The following is a 22,912-nucleotide window of genomic DNA, read 5'->3' on the forward strand; positions in this document are numbered from 1 at the left end:
GTGTTATGCTTCTTTGGTTGCTTAATGAGTCCCTTATGAGAATCCCAAATCAACTCTTTTTAAGTTTAAATTTTGTTATAGAATGTCACTTGTCATGTTAATAGAAACTATTCTGTCAAGATAGTATTTCTGATTCTCTCCCACTGACTCTGCAGCCTGAAGCCATTCCAAATCCTGACATTCCAGTTAATGGTTTTAGGACAGATGGTGTTAGGGCTCTCAGCACTAGAAGACTAGTAGAAGCTGATAGTGTACAGTATTTAACTTGTGAGCCTCCATCTGAGTCTTCTGTCGGTGCCCCTGGGATCGGGTGATATTATAGCACTACTGTCAGTCTGGAGAGGAACATCAGGAATGGGTCTCCTCCTTGCTTCCAACCCCAGTGCAGCAATAAGCCAGGAAAGGGAAATGTAAACCATTGATTTGAACCATACAGACGAGCTGAAAATAAATTGTGCTATCTGCTCTATTTGTCCCTAAAGTCAAATCTACCTAACACATACTACGAGTAGCCCCATTCAGCTGCATCAAAGGACTTCCTGGCAAGTAATGCAATTGTCACTGTTCGTTCCAATCTTCTCTTCTATTTCAGATGAGTTGCATTAGCCTATGCAGATGACCTGATGCTTCTGATCAGGCATACAGGCTTCTTGAATAAAAATCTATTAGGCCTTGATTATTTATTCATGCACCATGTATTCAGGTAGCCATTATTTTATACCTACCTACGTTATATGAAAGCGTATTTTTCACAGCACCACTAAGGGAATAATATGTAATTCAAGTATAAAGCTAAATGGATATATGTAATGGGATAAAGAATAGTAGGCCACCTTGACTTCAAACCACAAATAGTATCTTATGCTTTAAAAATTCAGTACAAACCATTTAAATGCATGACATTTATTCGTAGTCTATTTGTGAAACTAGTGGCCGTTCAGGGTGCTGATGGCGGCGAGAAGCTAATGTGTTGGTAGGTAACCTACATTTTTATGAAGCTGCTTTTAAAGTGACTTCATGCCACAGAAAGTGGCATCAATTATTCCTCCGTTTTCAGTTGAAATTGAAAGGCTGTCCAAATTTCTATTCTTCAGCTCACCATCTGTAACAGAGAGGGAGGCACAAAATACCTCCATGGGAGATTCCTTAGCATTACAATCACAAGACACACTTTCTCGGAACAGGACTGAAATATTTCAAAGGCTTTTCTTTCCCAAGTATTGATAAAGCCTTTGATGCTCTGGGAATAGGGAATTGTGCATAAACAGGAGACTGAATAGTGGAGAAGAGGCATACAGGTAGCTGATAATCTTGAAAGTTCTACAATCCACACTGGCTGGGAGAGCACCGTGACAGAGGAGGGGCTGGCAATGGAGCCAGCTCTCATCTGGGTCCCCTTCTTAAGTTGCCAGTGTCCTTGACAAACAAGTGACTCTGGGCTTTGCTTTCCTCATCCACAGAGAGGAATACAAAGTCACTACCAGCTGCAGTTCATTTGACTGCTTGTTTTGAGACACCGTCTCCCTCTGCGGCCAGACATTGGGAGGTCTCTGCAGCCCAAGGGCTGATTACTGACCCACACCACCACCATTCCTAGCTCATAGTTATAAAGAGGCAACATAAAGTTATAAAAAAAGGCAACATAAAGACTTCGACCAACCATTTAATGCTCAATAAATGTTTGCTGTTTTGTTACAATCATTTTAATAATAAAATATATAAATACATGTAATAAATACATATTAAGTTTTGTTCAGTTGAAACATCATGATATTATACAGGAAAAATAACGACATTTAACACCTCGTACCATGAAAATTTACATTGTGGTTAACTTACACAAAAGAAATGCATCTTTAAAACTATAGAATCCAAAGGCAGGATTTCAAACAGAAAAACCACTAAGTCAAACTAAAATAAACAAAGCACTTTTCTGTTATTAATCTTCCATATTAACTGAATACATCTGATGGGCCCAAGAGATAAACTCTTACTTTAAACACACTGGTCAGATATACTTGGACATATTGTAGAGAAGAATGGTGGGGCAACATTTTTCCTAGATTTTCCATTCATTTGAATCCAGTTACACAGGCTTTCCAAACAAAAAGTATGTACTGAACAGCTTAACAAACAGAACAGACAAGCAATACCATTCCGCTTCCAAGGAATTTTGTGTTCCACAGCTGATTTTTTTAAGCAAATTTTTGGCTTGAGAGATGGCTTCACTGTCAAGAGTACTTGTTGCTCTTGCAGAAGATCGGAGTTAGATTCCCAGCATCCCACGGTGGTTCCCAGTCATCTATATCTCCAGTTCCAGGGGATCTGAAGCCTTCTTCTGACTTCCTCAGGCAACAGTCATTCACATTGTACAAAGATTTACATGCAGGCAAGACATTCATACACATAAAATAAAAAGAAATAAATCTTTAAAAATTTAAAAAGCTAATTTCTAATTTCAAGTATGCTTTGTAATTATCTCTCTTGCTCCACCCTTCCCTCCTTCACTCCCTTCCTCCGTCCTCCCTACCTCTTTCTTAAAGAGAGCCTTGCTATGCAGCCCAGACTGGACTTGACCTTGTAATACTTCTGCCTCAGCCTCCCAAATGCACTGCCATGTCTGATAGCATGATTTTTCTTAATAGTTGGAAAAATGTTTGGATCCAAGTGAAGCAATTTCTAGAGAAAAATTCATGATTGAAAATTGATGCTAAAATCCTAAGCATATATATAGAAGCATGCACAGAATTCTTGGGGGGGATATGTATAAATAGAGAAAGCCACTCAGTGAATGGTTTGGGGTCTTGGTAACGGATAATTGACTCTCATTAGGCATCTCTCTCTTGTGCATTAATACGTGACATCACACTCTCACATAACATTTTATAACCAAGTGAAATAAAAAGCCCCTCCAGATTGCAACTGTAAGATAATCAGATTCTGTAGTACTCATTATGACTGCAATTATGTAACAAAACACTCCAAATATAGTTCAGTTATTGCCGTTATTAATCATTCTGGTTTTGTTTCAAGTGCTTGCTTTATAGCCTGCTGGATAGACTGCATTATTTTACAAGCTGAATGTCGAAAGTCAAACATGTGCATGGGGATCTGATGTTCTAAAGGCCTTTCAACATAATTTACCCTTTCCATTTGTGTTTGTGAATAAAGGAGAATGGGGAGGAATGAAGCTGGTGTCAATAGAGTCACTGACCTTTGCAGTAAACAGAAGAGAGGCCTTAACAAAACAACTTTGCAAATAAGAAACCCGTTTTGCTAGAACTAGAAATTGTGCTGCTTAAGAAGTTAGCCTTGGAATACCAATTGTTCTTACAAAAAGAATCTGCACGTTTGATGAGAAAATGGTGAGCGCATTGGCAGACCCAGTTTTAAAGGAAAGGTTTAAAATACCTATGTCAAGAATACAGTCCTAAGCATTTTATGTACAGAATCATTACTCTAATTAGTTTACCAAGTAAAAACAAGAAATTTATTATACAGATCAACACCATTTGTCTCACTTTAAAGCATCAATATAGATATATTTCGAGGAACAAAACTGTACCTGAAAAATTCTTAAGCCTATGCTCTACAAGGCTGAAGAACTAACTACATAGGATTCCAAATGGTCCTAGGGAAAGTAGCTCTGTAATTATTGAAGTCCTAACATGTAGTGAACTCAAATAATATGCATATAGTAACATATCAACATGGCTTACAAAATCACATTGCCATTTTCCTGTACTCCTGTTTTTTTTTCAGCTTGGCTATAAACATTGGGCCCCAAGCTTTGCCCTTTTCAGGAATCACCAAAAGACTGCATTTCTGGTCAGTGGGGGCAAACGTGAAGTCTTGAGAGCAAGTCCTTGCGATTCCACTAATATCCACAGGCACGACGGTACTGCTGGAGGTCAAGATCTCACTGATCACATCCTGATTTTCAGCCTTGGAAAGCGTGCATGTAGAGTACACAAGGAGCCCTCCAGGCCGTAAGGCTTTAATTGCAGACCTGTGGGTAACGGGAAAATGAAGGGGTGAGTTAGGTACAACAAGGAGAGTAGGGGACCGGAGTCAAGGAGCTCACATAGCAGCCCTGCTCTGCCTCAGGCTGCAGTAACTGGTGGCTGTCTGACCCTAGATATAGTTCGTTCGCACCCTAGTCATAGTTTATCACTGGTGCCTGGGAAATAGTCACCAGATGACTCAAGATGGAAACGTCAGAGAAAGTGAATTTGGTTGATGGTTTGTTCTTCTAAGAGAAGGAAGAAGGGGGCAAAACACAGATAATATTTTTTAAGTCACAGAAGTAAAACAGAAAGCAAGGATGCTAATTGAGAACAGACATAATAAATTACTGGTTACACCCTACAAACAACAAGTTGGGCTATCAGGTAGAAATCAGAAGGTATTCATCTGAGAAAAAGGGATAAATAATTTTTAGAGACATAAGGTAGTTGCTGTGGGCCGTGAAACCAAAGACCTTGGACTCTACCTTAAAGGGGTGCTCTAGAGTAAGAGCCAGCTACCCACAGTGTGATGTTAGCACTGTATTTTAAAGGGATGCTCTAGAATAGGAGCCAGCTTCCCACAGTGTGATATTAGCAGAAAAAGCTCCCACCCTTACAATAAACCTCCTGTACATTGTTGTTTCATTACAGACTGAAAAGGTGTGACCAAGGATTCCCAGGAAATGATTAATCAATATATAAGAAAAAGAACACAAACAGCAAAAATGTGGCCTAGAAAGAAACTGACAATTCAATTCAGGGAACAAAATATGACACACTAAACACAGAAAGATCAGCAAAGATGGATCACTCATAAAAGAGCAACATCGTAAGAAAACAGCAAGAAGATAGCTCACACAAACTGAACATCTGTTTGCCAAAATAAGGACTGTCTGTAGAAGCACTCGGAAGGTAATGGTCAACATATCCCCCACTCCCCATCTTCAAAGTAGAACAGCAGCTGAACTGCAAATAAGATCCATCAAGCTTGTCCAAAACTCAATTAACAAAATCAGAAAAATACACCGAAGTTTTGGACAATGTAATAAGATAACTTTCCAGAAATGGGACAGGACACGACGCTTCAGATGGAAGGAACTCATCAAGAGGCTACCACATGCATTACTAGTCACTCACAATATGCTGAGTATTGTCTGAGAATGGGATAGGTACCAATGACTAAAACAAAACAATGTAAACACTAACGATTTAAAACACCTTGTACCAGGTGTGATATCTTACACCTTTAATCCCAGCACTCCAGAGTCTGAGGAAGGAGAACTGCTATGAGTTCGAGGCCAGCCTTGGTTACACAGTGAGTACTAAGCCAGCCATGGTTACACAGACAGGCTACCCTGTCTCAGAAAGGCCCAGCAAAAAGCACACTATATCTGACGACAAGTGTTCAGCTCTGAAGACATACACATACAAGTAACAATGGATACACTAAGGAGTTTGTACTGTTAAATTCAGGAACACACTCATATGTAAGAACAACTAAGAAAAAGAAGCCATGAATTTGAGAGAGAGCTAGGCAGGGTACATAAGAGGAAGGAAAGGGAAGGAGGAAATGATGTAATTATATTAATCTCAAAATAATTTAAAAAATTTCCACTCCCTCCACTAGGAGAGTAGAGGGAGGGGAAACTGAGGTCAGGATGTAATAGAGAAGAATACATTTAAAAAATTAAAAATTATAAAAAAATAACACATCCAGAGACCTGAGAAGGGGGGACCTTTATTTTCACAAATATCACATTCTCACGATTGTTTCAGGGAGATCAACTATGAGTATACCAGTGACTGAACAGTGCTCCTTAGACCTTTACAATGGTGTGTAAACGCACACTGTCTCTGCATGGGACTGAGTTTGGAAACAGACTCTTTAATGAGATAATTCAGTTAAAATCCAATCACTGGAGAGGAGGCACTAATCCAATTTCGTTGATATCATTATAGGAGGAAATTCAGACACAGAGTTACAGAGAAAGGAACTTGCAAGCCAAAGGAAAAGAAGGTCTGCGAGCATGGAGGGAGGGGGCCTCAGAAGAAGCCAGTCTTAGCAGTGTGTGTGGGGCCTGCCGCCTGTCAGCTGTCACAGATGAACTACGTTGTCAGCTACTCTGTCAGGGGCACTTTGCCATGGTGGTGATCAAGGCAAACTCACAGAAAGTACACGTACACACATAAACACACATAAATCTACACATATGAACATGTAAGAATTGGTGAGTCTGTATGTATTTTTATTTCATGTGTAAATTAGTGGCAGGTACCATGAAGAAAACTAAGTCAAGATAAAAAGATAAGGAGTGATTGACCAGCAGGGAATTGTAACTTTAAGTAAGGCTGAATTAACAATTGAACCAAGCCAATGGGTGACAGATACACATTCTATACTGCAGGGAGAGCCAGAAAAAAATCCCAGAGACATGGCCAAGGAAAGAGAACAGATGTGTGGCTAAAGGCAGGGCAGAGACGAAGGGTATCATGAGATCAGAGAGTCAGAAGTGCAGAGGGGCCTGTGAATGCTTGATAAACTTCACCTTACACATTTGCACTGAAACACATCGTTGCTACAGTTTAAAATGCTGAGAAAAAAGAGAAGATACTCAACGCCTCCGGAAGGAAAAACGGACACCAATAAACGGGTGGTTTCAGCATTCAGAAATCGGCCTGCAACAGTGGATGTCAAGTTAACTCCATCTACAGCTGACCCATCAAATAAATATGCCAGAAGAATACAGAGACTCACCGAGATCAGATGGCTCTGAAATTCTTCCTCTAGCAAATTGAAGAGGTGAGTCAAGGAGGAGAAACAGAACCCATACACGAGTAAATACAGCACAGAACGGTGAAGGGCAGGAAGCCTCAGAGCAAGAGCAGTGCGTGAGGTTTGGAGGGAAGGAAGCCTCTTCAGGGGGCAAGGAGAGGGAGGTCTCCAGAAAGAATGACTGACAGGTAAGAAAAACCTACAGACCTGCCATGCACAGCTGGGAAAGAGAAAGTTTGAGGCTCCCATCTGATTTGGTTGCAGGAAAATTCCTTAGTGGTACTCCTGTGATAAAACTGAACTAACAGAAAGAGAAATTATATTTTAGAACATTATTCAAGTCTACAGTAAACGGTATTTATAGAGTTAAACAACATATACCCTTTATCAATCTTCAATATTTGGAGCCACTCCATGGACTGATATTAGTAATGTCTTCGATTGTAGATAAAACCTCAGAAGGAAGAGTACCGAGGTTGACAATCACAAAAATGAAAACACTATCAAAGGGTACTGAGAAATAAATGAGAGGGAGATATGCATGGCAGGGTCAGCATACAAATACATTTATTTTGGAGGGAGGGGGAAAGGGAGGGAGAGAGAGAGAGACAGAGAGAGAGAGAGAGACAGAGACAGAGACAGAGAGAGAGACAGAGACAGAGAGACAGAGAGAGAGAGAGAGACAGAGAGAGAGAGAGATTGACCAGTAGTAGACTGAGAAATGGAGGTCTAAGAGCTGACTAGGAAGAAATGGGTAATTTGGGGTGCAGGTGTGCTCCATTCATTATAAAACTCAGTCTGTGCAATCAGTAGTCACAGATGACCAAGGACACAGGGTATAGTGTAGGGTCATGTACGTGAGATGAATACCAGCAGCAGGCTAGGAGTCAGTGCGTAAAAGGTAGAAAAGCAAAGCAAATTATTTAGAGAGCTGGGGATGCTCTTTAGAGATTTGGTAGTGACCTGGAGAAGAAATTAAGAACAGAAATATGTGAAAGTCATTGCCTCTGAAAACAGGAAAGGAGAAGAAAGCGACATTTTTAGATACTCAGTTGTATTTTGAGATTTCTACCTCTATGGTTAATTTTCATGCTAATACAAATAATAGGGGAGATTTAACAGTAGGATTAGTACCTACTTTTCCCATAGTCATTGTTTTGTATACATTTTGGTTGTTAGGGGAAAACTTAATCTCCAGACAGTCTATGCCCTGAAATCCTAGACAGCTAACATTTTCTAGTACGTAAAATTTCTAGACTTCCATGTATTCCTATGCTGAATAAAATATAGGTCTATACATATTTGGGGTATTTAAATGGCAAACAGCAGTAGCAAATGGCAAGAAGGACTTGATGGGAATATATAACATTTTGCCTAAGGTTGTGAGATTAATCCAATAATCTGCATTTTTAATTTATATTAAAAAGAAAGCCTTTGTGTTATTCCACATGGTTTCTTTGTTTAGAAATTAATGTGGCCAGCTCAGTTATGCCAACCTTACTTTAGAAGATAAATTAAGGATGTTGGAATGAAAACAAAGCAAGCCAATGCTGCAACATTACAGAAATTAATTTAAATTTGCATCAAGCCAGGAACATATCGTTTGTAAATGGTGAGGCTTTTGTGTCCTTCTGTACAACTTTAGTGAGAAGAAAAAAAACCCCTACTCTTTCTTGATTAAGTACTAGCTTTGTTATCAGTGGAATTAAGACTAAAATAGTCCTTTTAATGGGAGTTTAAAGATATCTGCATTCAAAACTGTGTATATCCTATGCACAGTGTCTATCTAATGGATTTTAAAAAAGTGTACACTATTGCCATAATCCATAGAAAATGATCTCAAATGAGTGTAGTTCTAATACAATTTTAGTAAAATGAAAACACATTTAATGGCTTAAAGTACTGGAGCCATATCTCCTTTAGGCCTGTGGAGCCCACAGTTTATAATGGGCTTCATGAATCAAATCAAGGTACTCCTATGCCTATTGCCCCAGAAGTTCGGGGTGAAGAATCCTTACTTTTGTTTTGTTGTTTTAGCATCCACGTACCTTGACCAGGCAATGCTGTCCTTCCAACCTGAACACTGTCATCACAGCTCCTTGTCTACCTCTATGCTGCCTTCTCATCTGCAGGGACCTCTGTGATGACACCAGTCTACTGAGGTACCCAGGACAATCTCCTCATGACAGGATCACAATTTGGTCAAATCTAAAAAGCCTTTGGCCCGTTCTGGTGACTCTGGTCATCACTTTCCTTACCACGGGGTGTTACATTATTAACAATTTCCTTCTCTGGTGTCTAGATATGAAGACCTTCCCCCACACTGGCTGTGTACACACTGCCGAGAGTGAGAAGAAAATATGGATAAACCTCTTTTAGGGACTCACAGCACTCATGAAAGGTAAGTAAGCCCCACATGGCAGGTAACCCCCGGATATGTTTTTAAGCAATTAAGTTTGGTAGACCTTGACACACTCACTAGAAAGTTAAAATTTGGGATGAAAAGGCATTTAAAGACCAGGGAGTTGAATAATAAATTCTGGCAAACCAGTCTGATGTAGGCCACATAAAAAGACAGACAGAGGAAGAACAGACAAGAAAAACAGACGCTGAGGAGTTAACAGCTTCTCCCTCCAGCATGAGCTTCTGTGCTGTGCAGTTACTCTTTCTGTTTTTATTGCGAGGAAAACTAAAGGACCCTGATAACCTCCAAGGGAGCAAAGGCCTTCTCCATGACCCTATGTTTTCTAGGTTAACAAGATTTTAGCAAACATCACATTATTTTCCTGCACAATAACCCCCAACCATGCTGCATGAAATGATCACAAATAACGTTGTATTAACATGCATTATTCACCACTGAAAAGCAGCAGAGAAGGGCTTACTTACAAGCAGAAAACAGATAGCACGGTGTCATGCTAGCTACAACAGAATCAGAGGTGCTCATCCAAATACTCAAACCGGTTATGAGTCTCTGTTCCTAAAATGAGAACTGATAAACAGTATCTTGAGCTACATACATTCTTCAATATACAGTGTCCAAGTATAAGGTAAAATTGTGGGAAGTCCTTCACCAGGAAGCAGACGGCCACATAATACAATCCCTCTCGTTTCCCCAGAGCATCTATATTCTTCGCAGAACCTTCCTACATAAGCGCTCAATTAGGCTTAAAGCCTATCTGAAATAGAAAGAGCAGTGCTGTAGTAAACAGAGCTGAGGTTGGTTAAAGGTAACAGAATACAATGCGGTGGGAAATGCCTTATAGCAAGAACTACTAACAGAGAAAGAACGGCGCCTCAGCCACAGAAGGCATTCCAGTCTCCTGGTGCTTCACTGCAGATCTGGGCTATCTAGCTCTCCCCAAATCGCTCAGAGCTTTGCAGTGCTGTAAGGGAAAGGCTGACATGCATCTTGTGCTTAAGCATCTAGTTAATGAAGCATCTGAAAACAAAGCCAGACATATTCCTACTGAGGAAATCATTACACAGAAGAACATTTTGGGTTCTTAAATGCAATAAAATCCTTACTGCATCTTTGGAAGTTTACAAAGTATATGCAAATGGGACTTCAGGCCTACTCTTCCTTATACTTCACCAGTAAAGTCCAAAAGCTCTGAAACCTACAGGGGTCTGTTTTTAAAGTTTTCTTTTAGTCTAAAAGTAACAACCTCACAAAATCTATTTATGATCAAGACCTATGGCACATGGTGTAACTATTTCTAGGTTTTGCTGAGTAAGTGTTAATGTTTGATTATAGAGTGTCCCTCTAAACTCTGCAGGGAAAAGGAGGTTATCCCTTGTACCAAATATGTGTTGTTCTCTTTCTCGACTGCCATCTAAATGTCTGAGTTCTGAAAACACCAACACCATACCTCAAGTGTTTGGAATCAGATTTTGAGCTTCTGTCTTCTATCCAAATAAGCTTCATTGAAAGGTTATGAAAAATAGGATCTGCAACATATCTGCAGCTAGCCACATAGTTATTCATTGACCATTTTACTCAATACTTCATACAAGTGGACAATTGAAATGTTAATTTTAAAAGGCATCAGAAGGGTTGATATGTAAAGCTCAGTGGTAGACCACTGCCCAGCATGCATAAGGCCTGGTTCAATGCCCAGTCAACAAGGGCAAATTAAAGAATTCTCAGACAGGCAGATCTACTACTAAGCAGTCTACGTGCTCACCAGCACTTTCTCATCCTAATAGGAAAAAGGAAAACTAGATTCTTTTGCTTTTGCAAGACATCAAGGGTTCCATCCCCTTGACGTCAAAGTGCTTTGTTTTGTGTTTTTTTATTAAAAACAAAACAAATGAACAAAAAAAAATCCCAGATCTTTGTTTATAGGTACTAACTAAAGCCAACTGTCAGGGCATTCCTTTTGTCTTTCTGAAAATTAAATCCTCTGCTTTTCATTGAAGCTCACCATCCTTCCAGGGTCTACTTACAGGAGAGCAGCGTCAACCATCAAGAAAGCTTTGAGATACTGGCTCAAAAACAAGGTAAGATTGTGCTCCTTCTCAGCACAAGAGAGCTCATCTTTAGGTCTCTAGATGGGCTCACAGAGTCCCAACTACCAGCACGTGATCTACAGAGAACAAAACAAAAGGCAGAAGAAGGCTACCTGAACTGAAATCCTTTAAGGAAAATCATAGTACTTTCATACCAGCATGTTTCATGAACTTGGAAAGCTAAAATGAAATAGAGAAGCAAAGGAGTCTTAGAACACGGACAGCTATGGAAGTTCCAAGGGGAAAGCAATGGATAACTCAGCCAAGACTTAGCACGGGACACAGAATGTCCTGTCCTGTCTTGCTTATGGCAAATCTCAGTCTCAGAGAACGTTCTTTGTGTAAATACTATTAAGACCATGTAACATGTAAAGACTGTAAATTCCCTTTTCTCATTTATTCTTCTACTGCCTGATCACAAACCTGGCATTCAGTGGGGAGGGTCACTGTTAATTAGATCAGTACATTTAACTGTTTTCTGAATTTAAAAAGGACCAAACTCACACTACAGGAGGAAAACAAAACAAAACAGAAACCTACCAGCACAGCAACAGTGCCATCTTTTGACTAAAGAAGATAAAGAAGAAAATGGTTTTCGTTTTCCTCTCATTCCTCAGACCTGCCAGGAGGTAAGCGACTTCTTCTTCTGTCATTACTCTAATGTAATCTATCTTAAGATGTAGATCCCGCCTCACCTCCAATTTCTGATGTAGAGGTAAAGTAATCATAGATGACTCTACTCCTGAAAATAGAGGTGATGGTTGAAAAAATACTGTTAACTAATATATCTCATCTTTCTTCATGTCTTCCTCTTGACACTGTAGAATTAAGGCAACTGGACCATATCATTGGATATAAGTACGGGCCTGGGGAAACAATAGAGTAAGACTCACATATTGCTTTCAGTGGACAGAACACAATCTTGGCAAGCTTATCTACCATAGACTTTAACATTACACTTCAAAAAAAGAAAAAAAATCAAGTACAGAGGACTCAGTGCTTAAGAATACTTGCTGCTTCCAAAAGAGCTGAGTTTGATTCCAAACACCCACACTGGGCAGCTCCCACCCATCTTCAGCTTCAGCCAGAGGGTGTCCCATGCCTTCCTTTGGCCTCTCGGGTACATATGGTATATAGATACACCCATTTAGACATAAAAATAAATTCGTCTAAAAAAATCAAGTAAAAGTTTAATAATTTTAGACATTTAAACTAAATGTAAGAAGTCAGTTCTGTAACTGATTATCTTAATTGTCAAGAAATGCCTCAGAGATTCTGGATTACAGTACTTTAAAGCACATGCAACTTGTACCGAAAAGAAAATGGATCACGATGATATGAAAACTGGAAGCCTCCTTCTCCCACTGCCCAAATAACGGTTAAACTGCAAAGATACAACACCTTCTCCCACGGTACACTACACACTTCATATATATCATCCTGTGAAGACAATTTCACTCTTTGTTTAGAACAAAAATATAATGTTCCTGAATAAAAGGGAATGTAGATTTACCTCCAATTAGCTTGGAGCAGGCAAGCGAAACTCTCCTATTCTTGAACCTCATAAAAGCCCCATAGAATAATCAGGGCTTTGGAGAATCTTCATTCAAGTGGTCCTCTGTTCTCTTGCAGCAACCTGTGCTATCCCTTTTTCTGAGTAAAGTGTTTTTGCTATTCTGTAGTCTGTATGCACTTTCATTTCATTCTCAAGATGCCAAGAGCCTGGAAATATGTAGCTGGAACCCCAACTGCCAACTACCAATAACAAGCTAAACTGTGTGAAGGACATATGATCTGTCTACATATTAACACTTACTTGAAACCTAAAGAGCACTGCACATGCAGTCTTAACGAGACCTTACAAAGTGTACACGGTAAACAGTCTGACTCCATTTATCTAACCAAGGGTCACAAACTCTGACTAAGTTACACTGCTAATTAAGAAAGCACAGACTGCCAACCTAAGCTAATATCAGAACAGGGCTACAAGCTTTACCACTGCTTCCTCCTAAAGCAAACATTAAATGGGCTAAAATAAGTCATGGAATCTGGGGCAACCAGACCTAGGATGCCACATGCATTCACTTTAGCATCCCAACTGTACCAAGTCCTCGTGGAAGGGAAGGACAAACTACATGCCTTCAGGCATTCTAACATGAAGGAACCAGGAGCTGGCAGGGCCGAGGCAAGGACCCGAGGCCCTGTGTGTACACTGTTACTTATGCTTGTTTACTCCGTCGTCCTACAAGGTGAATTCTAATTAAATGGTAAGAACCAGACTGGCTGTCCCGGTGGGCTCAGGCTCTCGTGACTGTGGAACCTGGCTGTCTACTGGTTGGCAGTACTGCTTTGGGAAGCTTACTGAAGTTATTATTTATTGAAGTCATTACATAAAGTATCTTTTCTCTGTTCTATCAGGGAGAAAAATACCTTCAGTACTACTGAATCTGGCACCATGCTGGAGCTGCTATAGCAGAATCTAAAATGTCATAATGGTATAATAAGCAGGGAACAAGTTACAAAGCTACCAGTACAGTGCTAGAATGGTAACTCGTGCCTTTGGAAAACTTCATTGGAACACCGTGCTCAGATATTTGGTTTAACATTATTCTGAGCATATCTGTGAGGGTGGAGAGGTTAAATAAAATTAGCATTTGAATTGAGAGACTAATAAAGCAGGCTGCACTTCCTAATATGGGTGGGACTTGAACAATTAGTTGAAAAACTGAGTTGAACAAAACATTGACCTCACTTAAGGAAGAAACTCTGTAGCAGTTTGTGATGGGCTCACAGAGCAATGTGGGTTCTTCCCCAGGTCTCCAGCCTGCTGGTCTACCCTGTAAATTATGGACTTACTAACCTCCTAATTCCATACAGGTTCTCTGGAGAACCCTAGCTAATAGGGCCAATGACCTTTACTATACTATCACATTTTTTAAATTCACATTTTCCATCTCTTCATAGAGTTATCTAATTGGCATGACTCCATAAAGTGCACAACTCCAGGTCCATGGGTTAGGCAGATGATAGCAGCTGTGCATACTTCCTTTTAGAATCACAGGGAATCTTTCGGCTTCTAGTTCTGAGAACCTGAGTTCTAACTCTGGACCATTTAGCTCTTGGAGGAATCCAACCGCTCCTCTACAGATCTCTAACACCACTAAAATTAGAAGCTTAAGAGTGACAAGAGACCTACACAGGTTTTGGAAATGAGATGGATCTCTCTTCATCCTCGTGGGTTCTCCCCATCTCGTGTGCAGTCAGCCTGCTTAGCTCAAGTCCAGTCTACGGAACCAACTCTAATAAGTGGATGGGATCTAATTCTCAGACTACATCCCTGCAGCATTCGGGGAGATGCGTCTCTAGCCAAAACTCTGCTCCCAGGCAGCCAGACAGGACAGACACCATTGTGTAACTAAACAGCTAGTCATGGAATTAAAGTTATGCTTTGCCTCTTTTTATATGCTTAGTTTTAAGACTTATGTAAGTCTCCCCCACAAAATCATGCTCCTTTTTTAAAGCAGGTGAACATTGATTCATCTGTCAAAACCTGCTGCAAAGTATGCATAGTGTCGGAAAACTTCACTATGAAATTCCTTAGTACATTTTCCCCAGGTAACATATTTTCAGCTTTTTTGAAATAACGGCTTTGTTATAATCATGCTGCATGTGTCCATGTATTTACTGTTCTGCTTTGAGACAGGGTCTTCCTATGAAACTCTGGTACTTTCTATGTAGCCAGGCTGGTATAGAATTGATACAAGACCCTGAATACTGGGATTATAGGCATGAACCACTATACTTAGCTTACAATTTTGAAATATAGCAGAATAAGTGAATGGACGTTACCTTAAGAGGGAGATCATGAAAAAATATTCATCATTAAACATAAGGATGTATTTAATTTCAGCAAACATTCACAAATTCTGATTAGAGACTAGCTCAAGCAGCCTCTAACTTTTATGCTGCAGAAGAGGTGAATATAACAAAGGCCATAAGCTTCACCTGGGGGGGGGGGGGGACGGTTTTCGCAACAATTGAATGAAAAAGGGTTTTCCTCATGCCAACATGGGTTTCAGGTAAGCCCCACAGTAACAAAAACAATCAGTTAAGGGAGGGTTCGTACTAAAAGCAATGTGGCTTCACTTTTGGTAAAGTGGTATTGTTGCTGTTTTTAAAGATTTTAGTTTTCATTATGTGTTTAAGTGGCTATCTTTATGTGGGTTTGTACATGTAAGTGCAGTACCTGTGGAGGCCAGGGGAGGGTGTCAGATCCTCTGAAGCTGGAATTACCAGGAATTGGAAGCCATTCTTCATGGGTGCTAGGAACCAAACTTTAGTCCTCTGCAAGGGTTCATCTGTAACCACTGAGCCATGTCTCCAGCCCCTATTTGGTAACTTTTACTAAGTAACTGGACTCCATAAAAAAAGCACAGTTATTGCTTTAAAAAAGATACATAATACCAAAAACACAATTAAGTCATCTTAAATACTAATTATCTCAGATTTTGCCTTTTTTATTAAGAAAAGAGACATCTAACAGAATATATTTAAAAATGGTGGTGAGGGCAATTTGACCTAAAAATAGATCCATTTTTAAAGAAAGATATTAGCCTAATTTGATGGAGTAACAGAACCAATTTAATCACTATTCTGTGGTTTGACAAACTGCAAAAGAATCCCTGAACTGACTCTCAAGGCTCCTTTAAACCTCCAGCCCAAATGTAAATTCCAGTGCATCTACCCTTTGTCTCCCGGGGACTTGGAGGTGAGGGGATTATTATTTTTTTTTTTTAACCTCTCCATCCTGGGTCTGTCTCTTTCATGGTATACCTGCAGCTTCTAGTATTCCTTTCCAATTTTCCTGCTTCTGTTCCTTTTCCCTGATTCTCATTTCTTTCCTTCCCACTGACTGTTTCTCATCATTCCCTCCTCTATCAGTTTCATGTTGCTGCTGAAAACAGCAGCCTGGGCAAGGAAGCAAATCAAATATCCCTGCGTGATTATGCACTACGACCACAGAAACATTAAGGTGAAAAGTTGGAACTCATGCTAGATCTATCAAATAAATGCAGATCTGAAATTAAGTTTCAGGTACTATAAGCATCAAAACACAGATATTTCTAGGTTGATAGCTATCCCATGCTATCATCAGTTTTAAAAGTATTATTTTACAAGCCTTGAGGGTACCCTTCACTGTGCTCACAGTAAGTAATCAGATTTCTAGATAGCAAACTGTTTATTATCAGAGAAGTTCTGTAAACTCAAGCTAAATAAACAGGACCAAGCTTGCTATTTCAGAGGCACCATGCCCAGTGGCCAGACTTTTGTCAGTGTAAGAAACGAAACCACACTGATAATTAACCATCTCTCTTCTGGCAGTAAATTTTCACCTTGAAGAAGGGCTATTTCTTACACTGTACCAGAAGAACACAGAAATGGCATCAGATACTCCTGAAGCAGATTATAAAGGACAAGCTTTAACACACTTATTACCACTTTCCACTTGATGACAGCAAGTTTTGTGTATCTTTTGCAAATTTACTTTGTTAATATGTGTATGAGAGAGGGGGTTAAGTATTAAAGGTTCTCTGCTTAAGACTGAATATAATAAATTTAAGATTGTGCTGCCAAAATTAGCAAAGAGTGGCAACACAACATTAAGTCTGTCTAACTTCAAGATAGGGCCTTTGATCTACCAGTGAAGTCTCACTTACACAAAGAAAAACAATTTTACAAATCTTCAAGCAAATCAACAGAACTGGTGTTTGTGTGTGATGGGTTCGGGGTAGGAAGTGGGGTGGGAGTTGGTTCTGGGAAGAGCTGGGCAGGAGAGACTAAGGTGTTTATGTGTGCTGGGGGAGTTCTGGGAAGAACGAGATGGGAGAGACTGGTGTGTGTGTGTGTGTGTGTGTGTGTGTGTGTGTGTGTGTGTGTGTGTGTGTGAGAGAGAGAGAGAGAGAGAGAGAGAGAGAGAGAGAGAGAGAGAGAGAGAGAGAGAGAGAGAGAGAGATGGGTGGGGGAGGTTCCGGGAAGACCTAGTCTAGACAGGAGAAACTGGGGTGTGTGTGTGTGTGTGTGTGTGTGTGTGTGTGTGTGTGTGTGTGTGTGTGATGGGGGAGGTTCTGGGAAGAGATGGAAAGGAGAGACTGGGGTGTGTGTGAGTGTGTGTGTGTGTGTGTGATGGAGGAGGTTCTGGGAAGATATGGAGAGGAGAGACTAGGGTGTTTGTGTGTGATGGGGGAGGTTCTCGGAAGATCTAGACAGGAGAAACTGGTGTGTGTGTGTGTGTGTGTGTGTGTGTGTGTGTGTGTGTGTGTGTGTGTGTGTGTGATGGGGGAGGTTCTGGGAAGAGATGGAGAGGAGAGACTAAGGTGTGGGTTTGATCAAAGCACTTCTTAAATGCATAAGATTTCAAAAAGAAAAGAAGAGAAAACCACCAGGACCAATTCAGTTTGGGCTCATGATGAACACATCTGTCAACAGAGAACTGTTCAGCAATGATTTTGAAATAGTATTTTTTTAAAATAAGAAACGGTCTTTAATTTAAAATCTTTTTTTAAAAAAGAAATGGTCTTTATTTTTTTTCCTTTCTCTTCCTTTTTTCTAAAATGGTCTTTAAATGAAATTCTATGCTTTTACTTAAAGATATCACATCTAGCTATATTTTGGGTTCAAATTAAGGGGCTCTAAATATCATCTTATATACTCCCTCAAGATGTTTCCTGAATCAGTGCTCTAGAACCCTATGTCTTTATAGATGGTCCCTGAATCAGTGCTCTAGAACCCTATGTCTTTATAGATGGTCCCTGAATCAGTGCTCTAGAACCCTATGTCTTTATACATGTTTCCTGAATCAACGCTGTAGAATCCCTATGTCTTTATACATGTTTCCTGAATCAATGCTGTAGAATCCCTGTCTTTATAGATGTTCCCTGAATCAAGCTATAGACTCCCTATGTCTTTATAGACGTTCCCTGAATCAATGCTGTAGAATCCCTATGTCTTTACAGAGCCGAGTCACATTGACCTGAATCATTCTTTAGAGAAAAACAATGATCTCCTCTTAAAGAAAGAAGTCATTTGACTCCAGCAGTGGCCAGATTATAAGATAATTAAAAGCCTGTAAGGCTTAGTGATGGCATTTTAGTGAATCCATTTAGGTCAACAGCATGGTAAACTCAGGTGCCTATAGTGAATGGTAGAATGGGGTCAAGTGCCATAGCATGACTCTGATGGAAGAAGCTTTGCAGGGCGCTGTGATGAACAGGGTGCACTAATCTAGTCAAATCTGTCAGGTGAAGGAATAGTTGTTCGCAACAGAGAGAAGTTTCAAGGAAGATTATGAGGCACCAAGTAGCACTTGAGAATAGTCAAAGCCTGGTGCTGTGGAGCACACTTAGGCCACTCTCAAGAGGCAAGGCTAGGGCTACGGCGGCTAATGGCTGCTGCGGAGAGAGAGTCAGTTTTACTAAGGCGGTGCTCCTGGTAGGTCAACCCAGCTCCAGTGGCTGGCCCATGCCCAGAAGCAAATGGAAAGCACAAACTGAAGTCACTATGTCACTGAATAAACAAAGAAGACATGGAGTTGTTAGGTGGAGGGAAGTGGGGGAGGGCCTGGGAGGAGTTAAGGGGGAGGACTGGGGTTGAATATGGTCAAAATACAATTAATGAAATTATTAACAGTTAACACAATATTTTTATAAAATGAAGTCACATTACTGAAAAATATTGCTTCAGTAGTTCCCTAATAATGAGCTATTTTCAGCTATTACATAATAGGGCTTTTAAATGAAATGTTAATCAAAGGTACAGTTAAACTTTTAAGTAGAGGCCTGAGGGTAAAGGCCAGGAATAGAACACTTGCCTAGCATGGACGAGGTCTTGGATTTGATCCTTAACAATGAAAAAAAATTAGGTTGTATACAGTCTGGCTCAAGAATAAACAGTTTGGAAAAAGAATGAAACAAGTGTTAGGCCAGAAAGATGGCTCTCTAGGGAAAGGTACTTGCCATCGAGACCGGCAACCTCAGTTCAATCCTAGAACCCAAAAACATTTGCCCTCTGGCCCCCACATACGCACATGTGGCTCAAAGTAAGTAAAGGTGGTGGGGAGAAGAATAGATTAATAGTAAATACTGATAATACAGCCCCAGTTTTCTTTGTAACGGTACACCTGTTTATTTGTATGTGTGTAACGCACTGCTTTTCCTGCATTACCTGCCCTCTAGATATTTTCTCTAGTACAACCTGTATTACATTTTCTGATGTTTTCCTGAGAACATTAAAACTACGTATTTTATTATTTACAGTGCTTGGCAAAGTACCATACAAAGTAGATATTTAACAAATGCTTGATAAATTAATAAATACTGATAAAATACTATGCTAAGATTGTATTTCATAGTACTAGAGACACTTTTACTAACTAAAAACCACAGTAAGTTTTCATTTATGAGTGAACACAAGAGCTACAAACTATAGGGCTTGATTTCTCCTGAAGTTACTTTGTATAATTTCATTTCATGGAGAAGTTCGGACAACTGCCACTGAAGACGACAAACGGAAGGGTTGAGGACTAGAGATCAGCAGGGGTGCATGGACCTAGCAGGCAGAAGTCCCTGAGCCGGATCCGCAGTACCAAAAAAACCAAAAAAAACCCTTACAAAACAAAACATAAAACCAAGGTTCACTCTGCCAAATTATAGATGATTAACCTCGGGAGCTCTGGTTTCTAACCCTAACTTAAAAAAAATGAAAAGAAAAAGAAAAGGAGGGAGAAAGTCAGGGTTACTGTAACTGCTGGAATAGTTTGCTTGTTTTCTGGGTTCCAAACATGAATGGCTAAGCATGTGATGACAACATGTAAGGTGGACTTATAGGAACTCAGGGAGCAGAATACCTCACAGCAGAAACAGTGAAGGAGACCTCCCATACCGATATACCATGCAGCCTATGATTATTCTTCGGCCATTCGGACTGACTTTGGTCACCATATTGACAAATACCTCAGAGCAGAAACAGTGAAGGAGACCTCCCATACTGATGTAACCATGCAGCTGATGATTATTCTTCGGCCGTCTGGACTGCCTTTGGTCACCATACTGATAAATGATAATGGCCCATACTCCAAGTCACTAGGAGTCTCTCAGCTCCAGAGCATCAGAGAGTAAATGTTAGTGATTTTTTTATTGCTTCCTTTAAAACACAATTCTTGCTGTCAGCACACCACTTCTTAAGACTTGTTAGCTGGATGATTTATACAAATTTTCAAAACATTACCCAATAAGCTAAACTTCCTCTTTCAATGAGTTCTCAAATTCAATTTTACTTGTCAAGTAGTGAGAAAAGAAAACCAGAAGGGGTCAGTATTTTATGTGTGATTGATTTTCTTCTAGGAAACGGATGACATGATACATTACTGCAATAAGATACCTATATTTTTGTGATAAATCATACTCTTCACTTAGTACTTTCCCAAGCCCAAATCATGTAAACTTCTCCTGCACAAATATCCAAACCACTTTCTAAAAAGATACCATGTTTATCACTTTCAGCATATTTCTCCATTCTATATTCTTCTGAATATTTTGAAATGTAAATGGAGTGACAGAATTCTATTGAGTAATGTACATACACACGGCACTCACCAGCAGTGACTGGCTCGGAAATTATTTTCACAAGCAACAATAGAGGTATACTTTAAACAGCAGCCTATGAATAAAATTGGGTTCTGTTCAAATATTCCTTTAATTCTTGCTCTTCAGTCTTGTATTCTAAGACTATCTTAGGGCACTGGTTCTCAACCTTCCTAATGCTTCAACCCTTTATATTAATATAAAATTCCTCATGCTGTGCTGACCCCAACCATAAAATTATTTTCATTGCTATACTTCCTAACTATAATTTTGACACCATCATGAATCATAATGTAGATAGTTTTGAAGACAGAGGTTTGCCAAGGGGGTCATGATCCACGGGCAGGTTGAGACAGACTGGGTTAGGGGCTAGTTGTGTGCTCGAATTTTATGTAACGTGTATGTTCATCCTTGAAAAACTCAACAGAGATTTTCACATAAACCAGAGTCCCTGCTACGTTTCCCATCAACTCGTATGCTTTGGGGAGCTGTGCTCTGTCATCACTGTGCTGTTCATGTTTTTAGCCATCAACAGTAAAAACAGTAGGTTAAATTACTATTGTCATGATTACATCTAATACTATACATAGATTTGTTTTTAAATGATTCTGTAAGAGAATATAAGTGCTTAAGACAGAGCCCGGCGCCGGGCGGTGGTGGCGCACGCCTTTAATCCCAGCACTCGGGAGGCAGAGTCAGGCGGATCTCTGTGAGTTCGAGGCCAGCTTGGACTACCAAGTGGGTTCCAGGAAAAGGCGCAAAGCTACACAGAGAAACCCTGTCTCAAAAAAACAAAACAAACAAACAAACAAACAAACAAAAAAAGACAGAGCCCAGCTCGGTTGGGTTTGATCTTCAGTACCACAGAACACCTCTACTAACAAAAACCAAAACAACTTGTACATATAGTAAAAGTTCTTTTTAGAAATAAAATAAAAACCTCCCACTAAACAAAACACCACTTTTAATTTATGCATCACATAAAACATGCAATATTAATATATGACTATAGATCATTAACTTTCAAAGTGAAAATTCCAAACCCTATGAAGATTACCCATATAAGGAATCATTAAAAAAAAAATCTGGGAAGGTCATGGGTGGCCTGAACTACAGAGCCTCCTGCTTCAGCCCCTACAAGTGCTGAACTCACAGCCAGAGGCACAGGTCTTGCTCACCATCTGGACCCATTGCTTCTCTCCTTTTTTAGTACCATCCTTTGTCCCCTGTATCAGGCCAAGCAACATACGCTTGCTTTTTCCTAAGCTGCTCTTTGCAAGGGTTTATCAATTCTTTACAGTTTGGCTAAACTTATATGTATAAATTTACTCTCTTGTAAATTGCATATAAATCCATTTATCTGATATTACAGAATAAAATGCTATTACCTTTTCTTGAAAAAATAAGTATGCAAGGAAAATTAAAAATACCAGCCAAAGGAACGTCTTTGTAAATGATAGTGGTATCTCTGATTTTAAAAATTACCATAATCCTTTTCTGAAGTGGTGAATGGGAGATAAGGAAAGATTGCTTGGTATGCTTTATCTTTTTAACCCCAAGACTTGTCTGGATCAGGAAATCGGACCTTTTTTTCCCCATGTGTCTACAGCTTATGCATTTGACTCTCTGCCCTTTTCATCATTATCACTCAGCCAGATACCAATTTCAGCTGCTTCTCATCACTCTACCTCCAGAGCAGCCTAGGAAGCAGAGGCAAGGCTTGCAGGCTCACTGCTCACGGAAAGGACGGACAGCTGCAGTGACGGCCTTTCCCAGTTACAGCTGATGACGTGAAAATGACACCCATTGTGACTGACAGCCACCTACTTTAGCATATACCATCCTGTTCAGAAAGTTAAGAAGGAGAGTGGAGTGCCTACTAAGGAGCAGCTTCAGCTCTTAGGTCATAAGAGGTGCAAGTATGTTATGATCTTCATAATGACTAAAATGCTACTGGATCTGAAAATGCAGTACATGGGGAA

General features: G+C 39.9%; 1 protein-coding gene across 1 annotated transcript in view; it reads right to left on the minus strand.

Annotated features, from left to right (window-relative positions):
• Positions 1 to 1,645: 1,645 nt before the first annotated feature.
• Nsun3 (NOP2/Sun RNA methyltransferase 3) overlaps positions 1,646 to 22,912 on the minus strand; it is a 44,305-nt gene continuing 23,038 nt past the window's right edge. Inside the window, 2 exon segments of the mRNA XM_052740956.1 lie at positions 1,646 to 3,758; positions 3,760 to 4,009. Of these exon segments, the coding sequence (XP_052596916.1) occupies positions 3,606 to 3,758; positions 3,760 to 4,009 (403 nt within the window). The 3' untranslated portion in view covers positions 1,646 to 3,605.

Source organism: Peromyscus californicus, unplaced genomic scaffold (assembly GCF_007827085.1).
Source record: "Peromyscus californicus insignis strain IS unplaced genomic scaffold, ASM782708v3 Scaffold_16__1_contigs__length_79575227, whole genome shotgun sequence".
Classification (NCBI taxonomy): domain Eukaryota; kingdom Metazoa; phylum Chordata; class Mammalia; order Rodentia; family Cricetidae; genus Peromyscus; species Peromyscus californicus.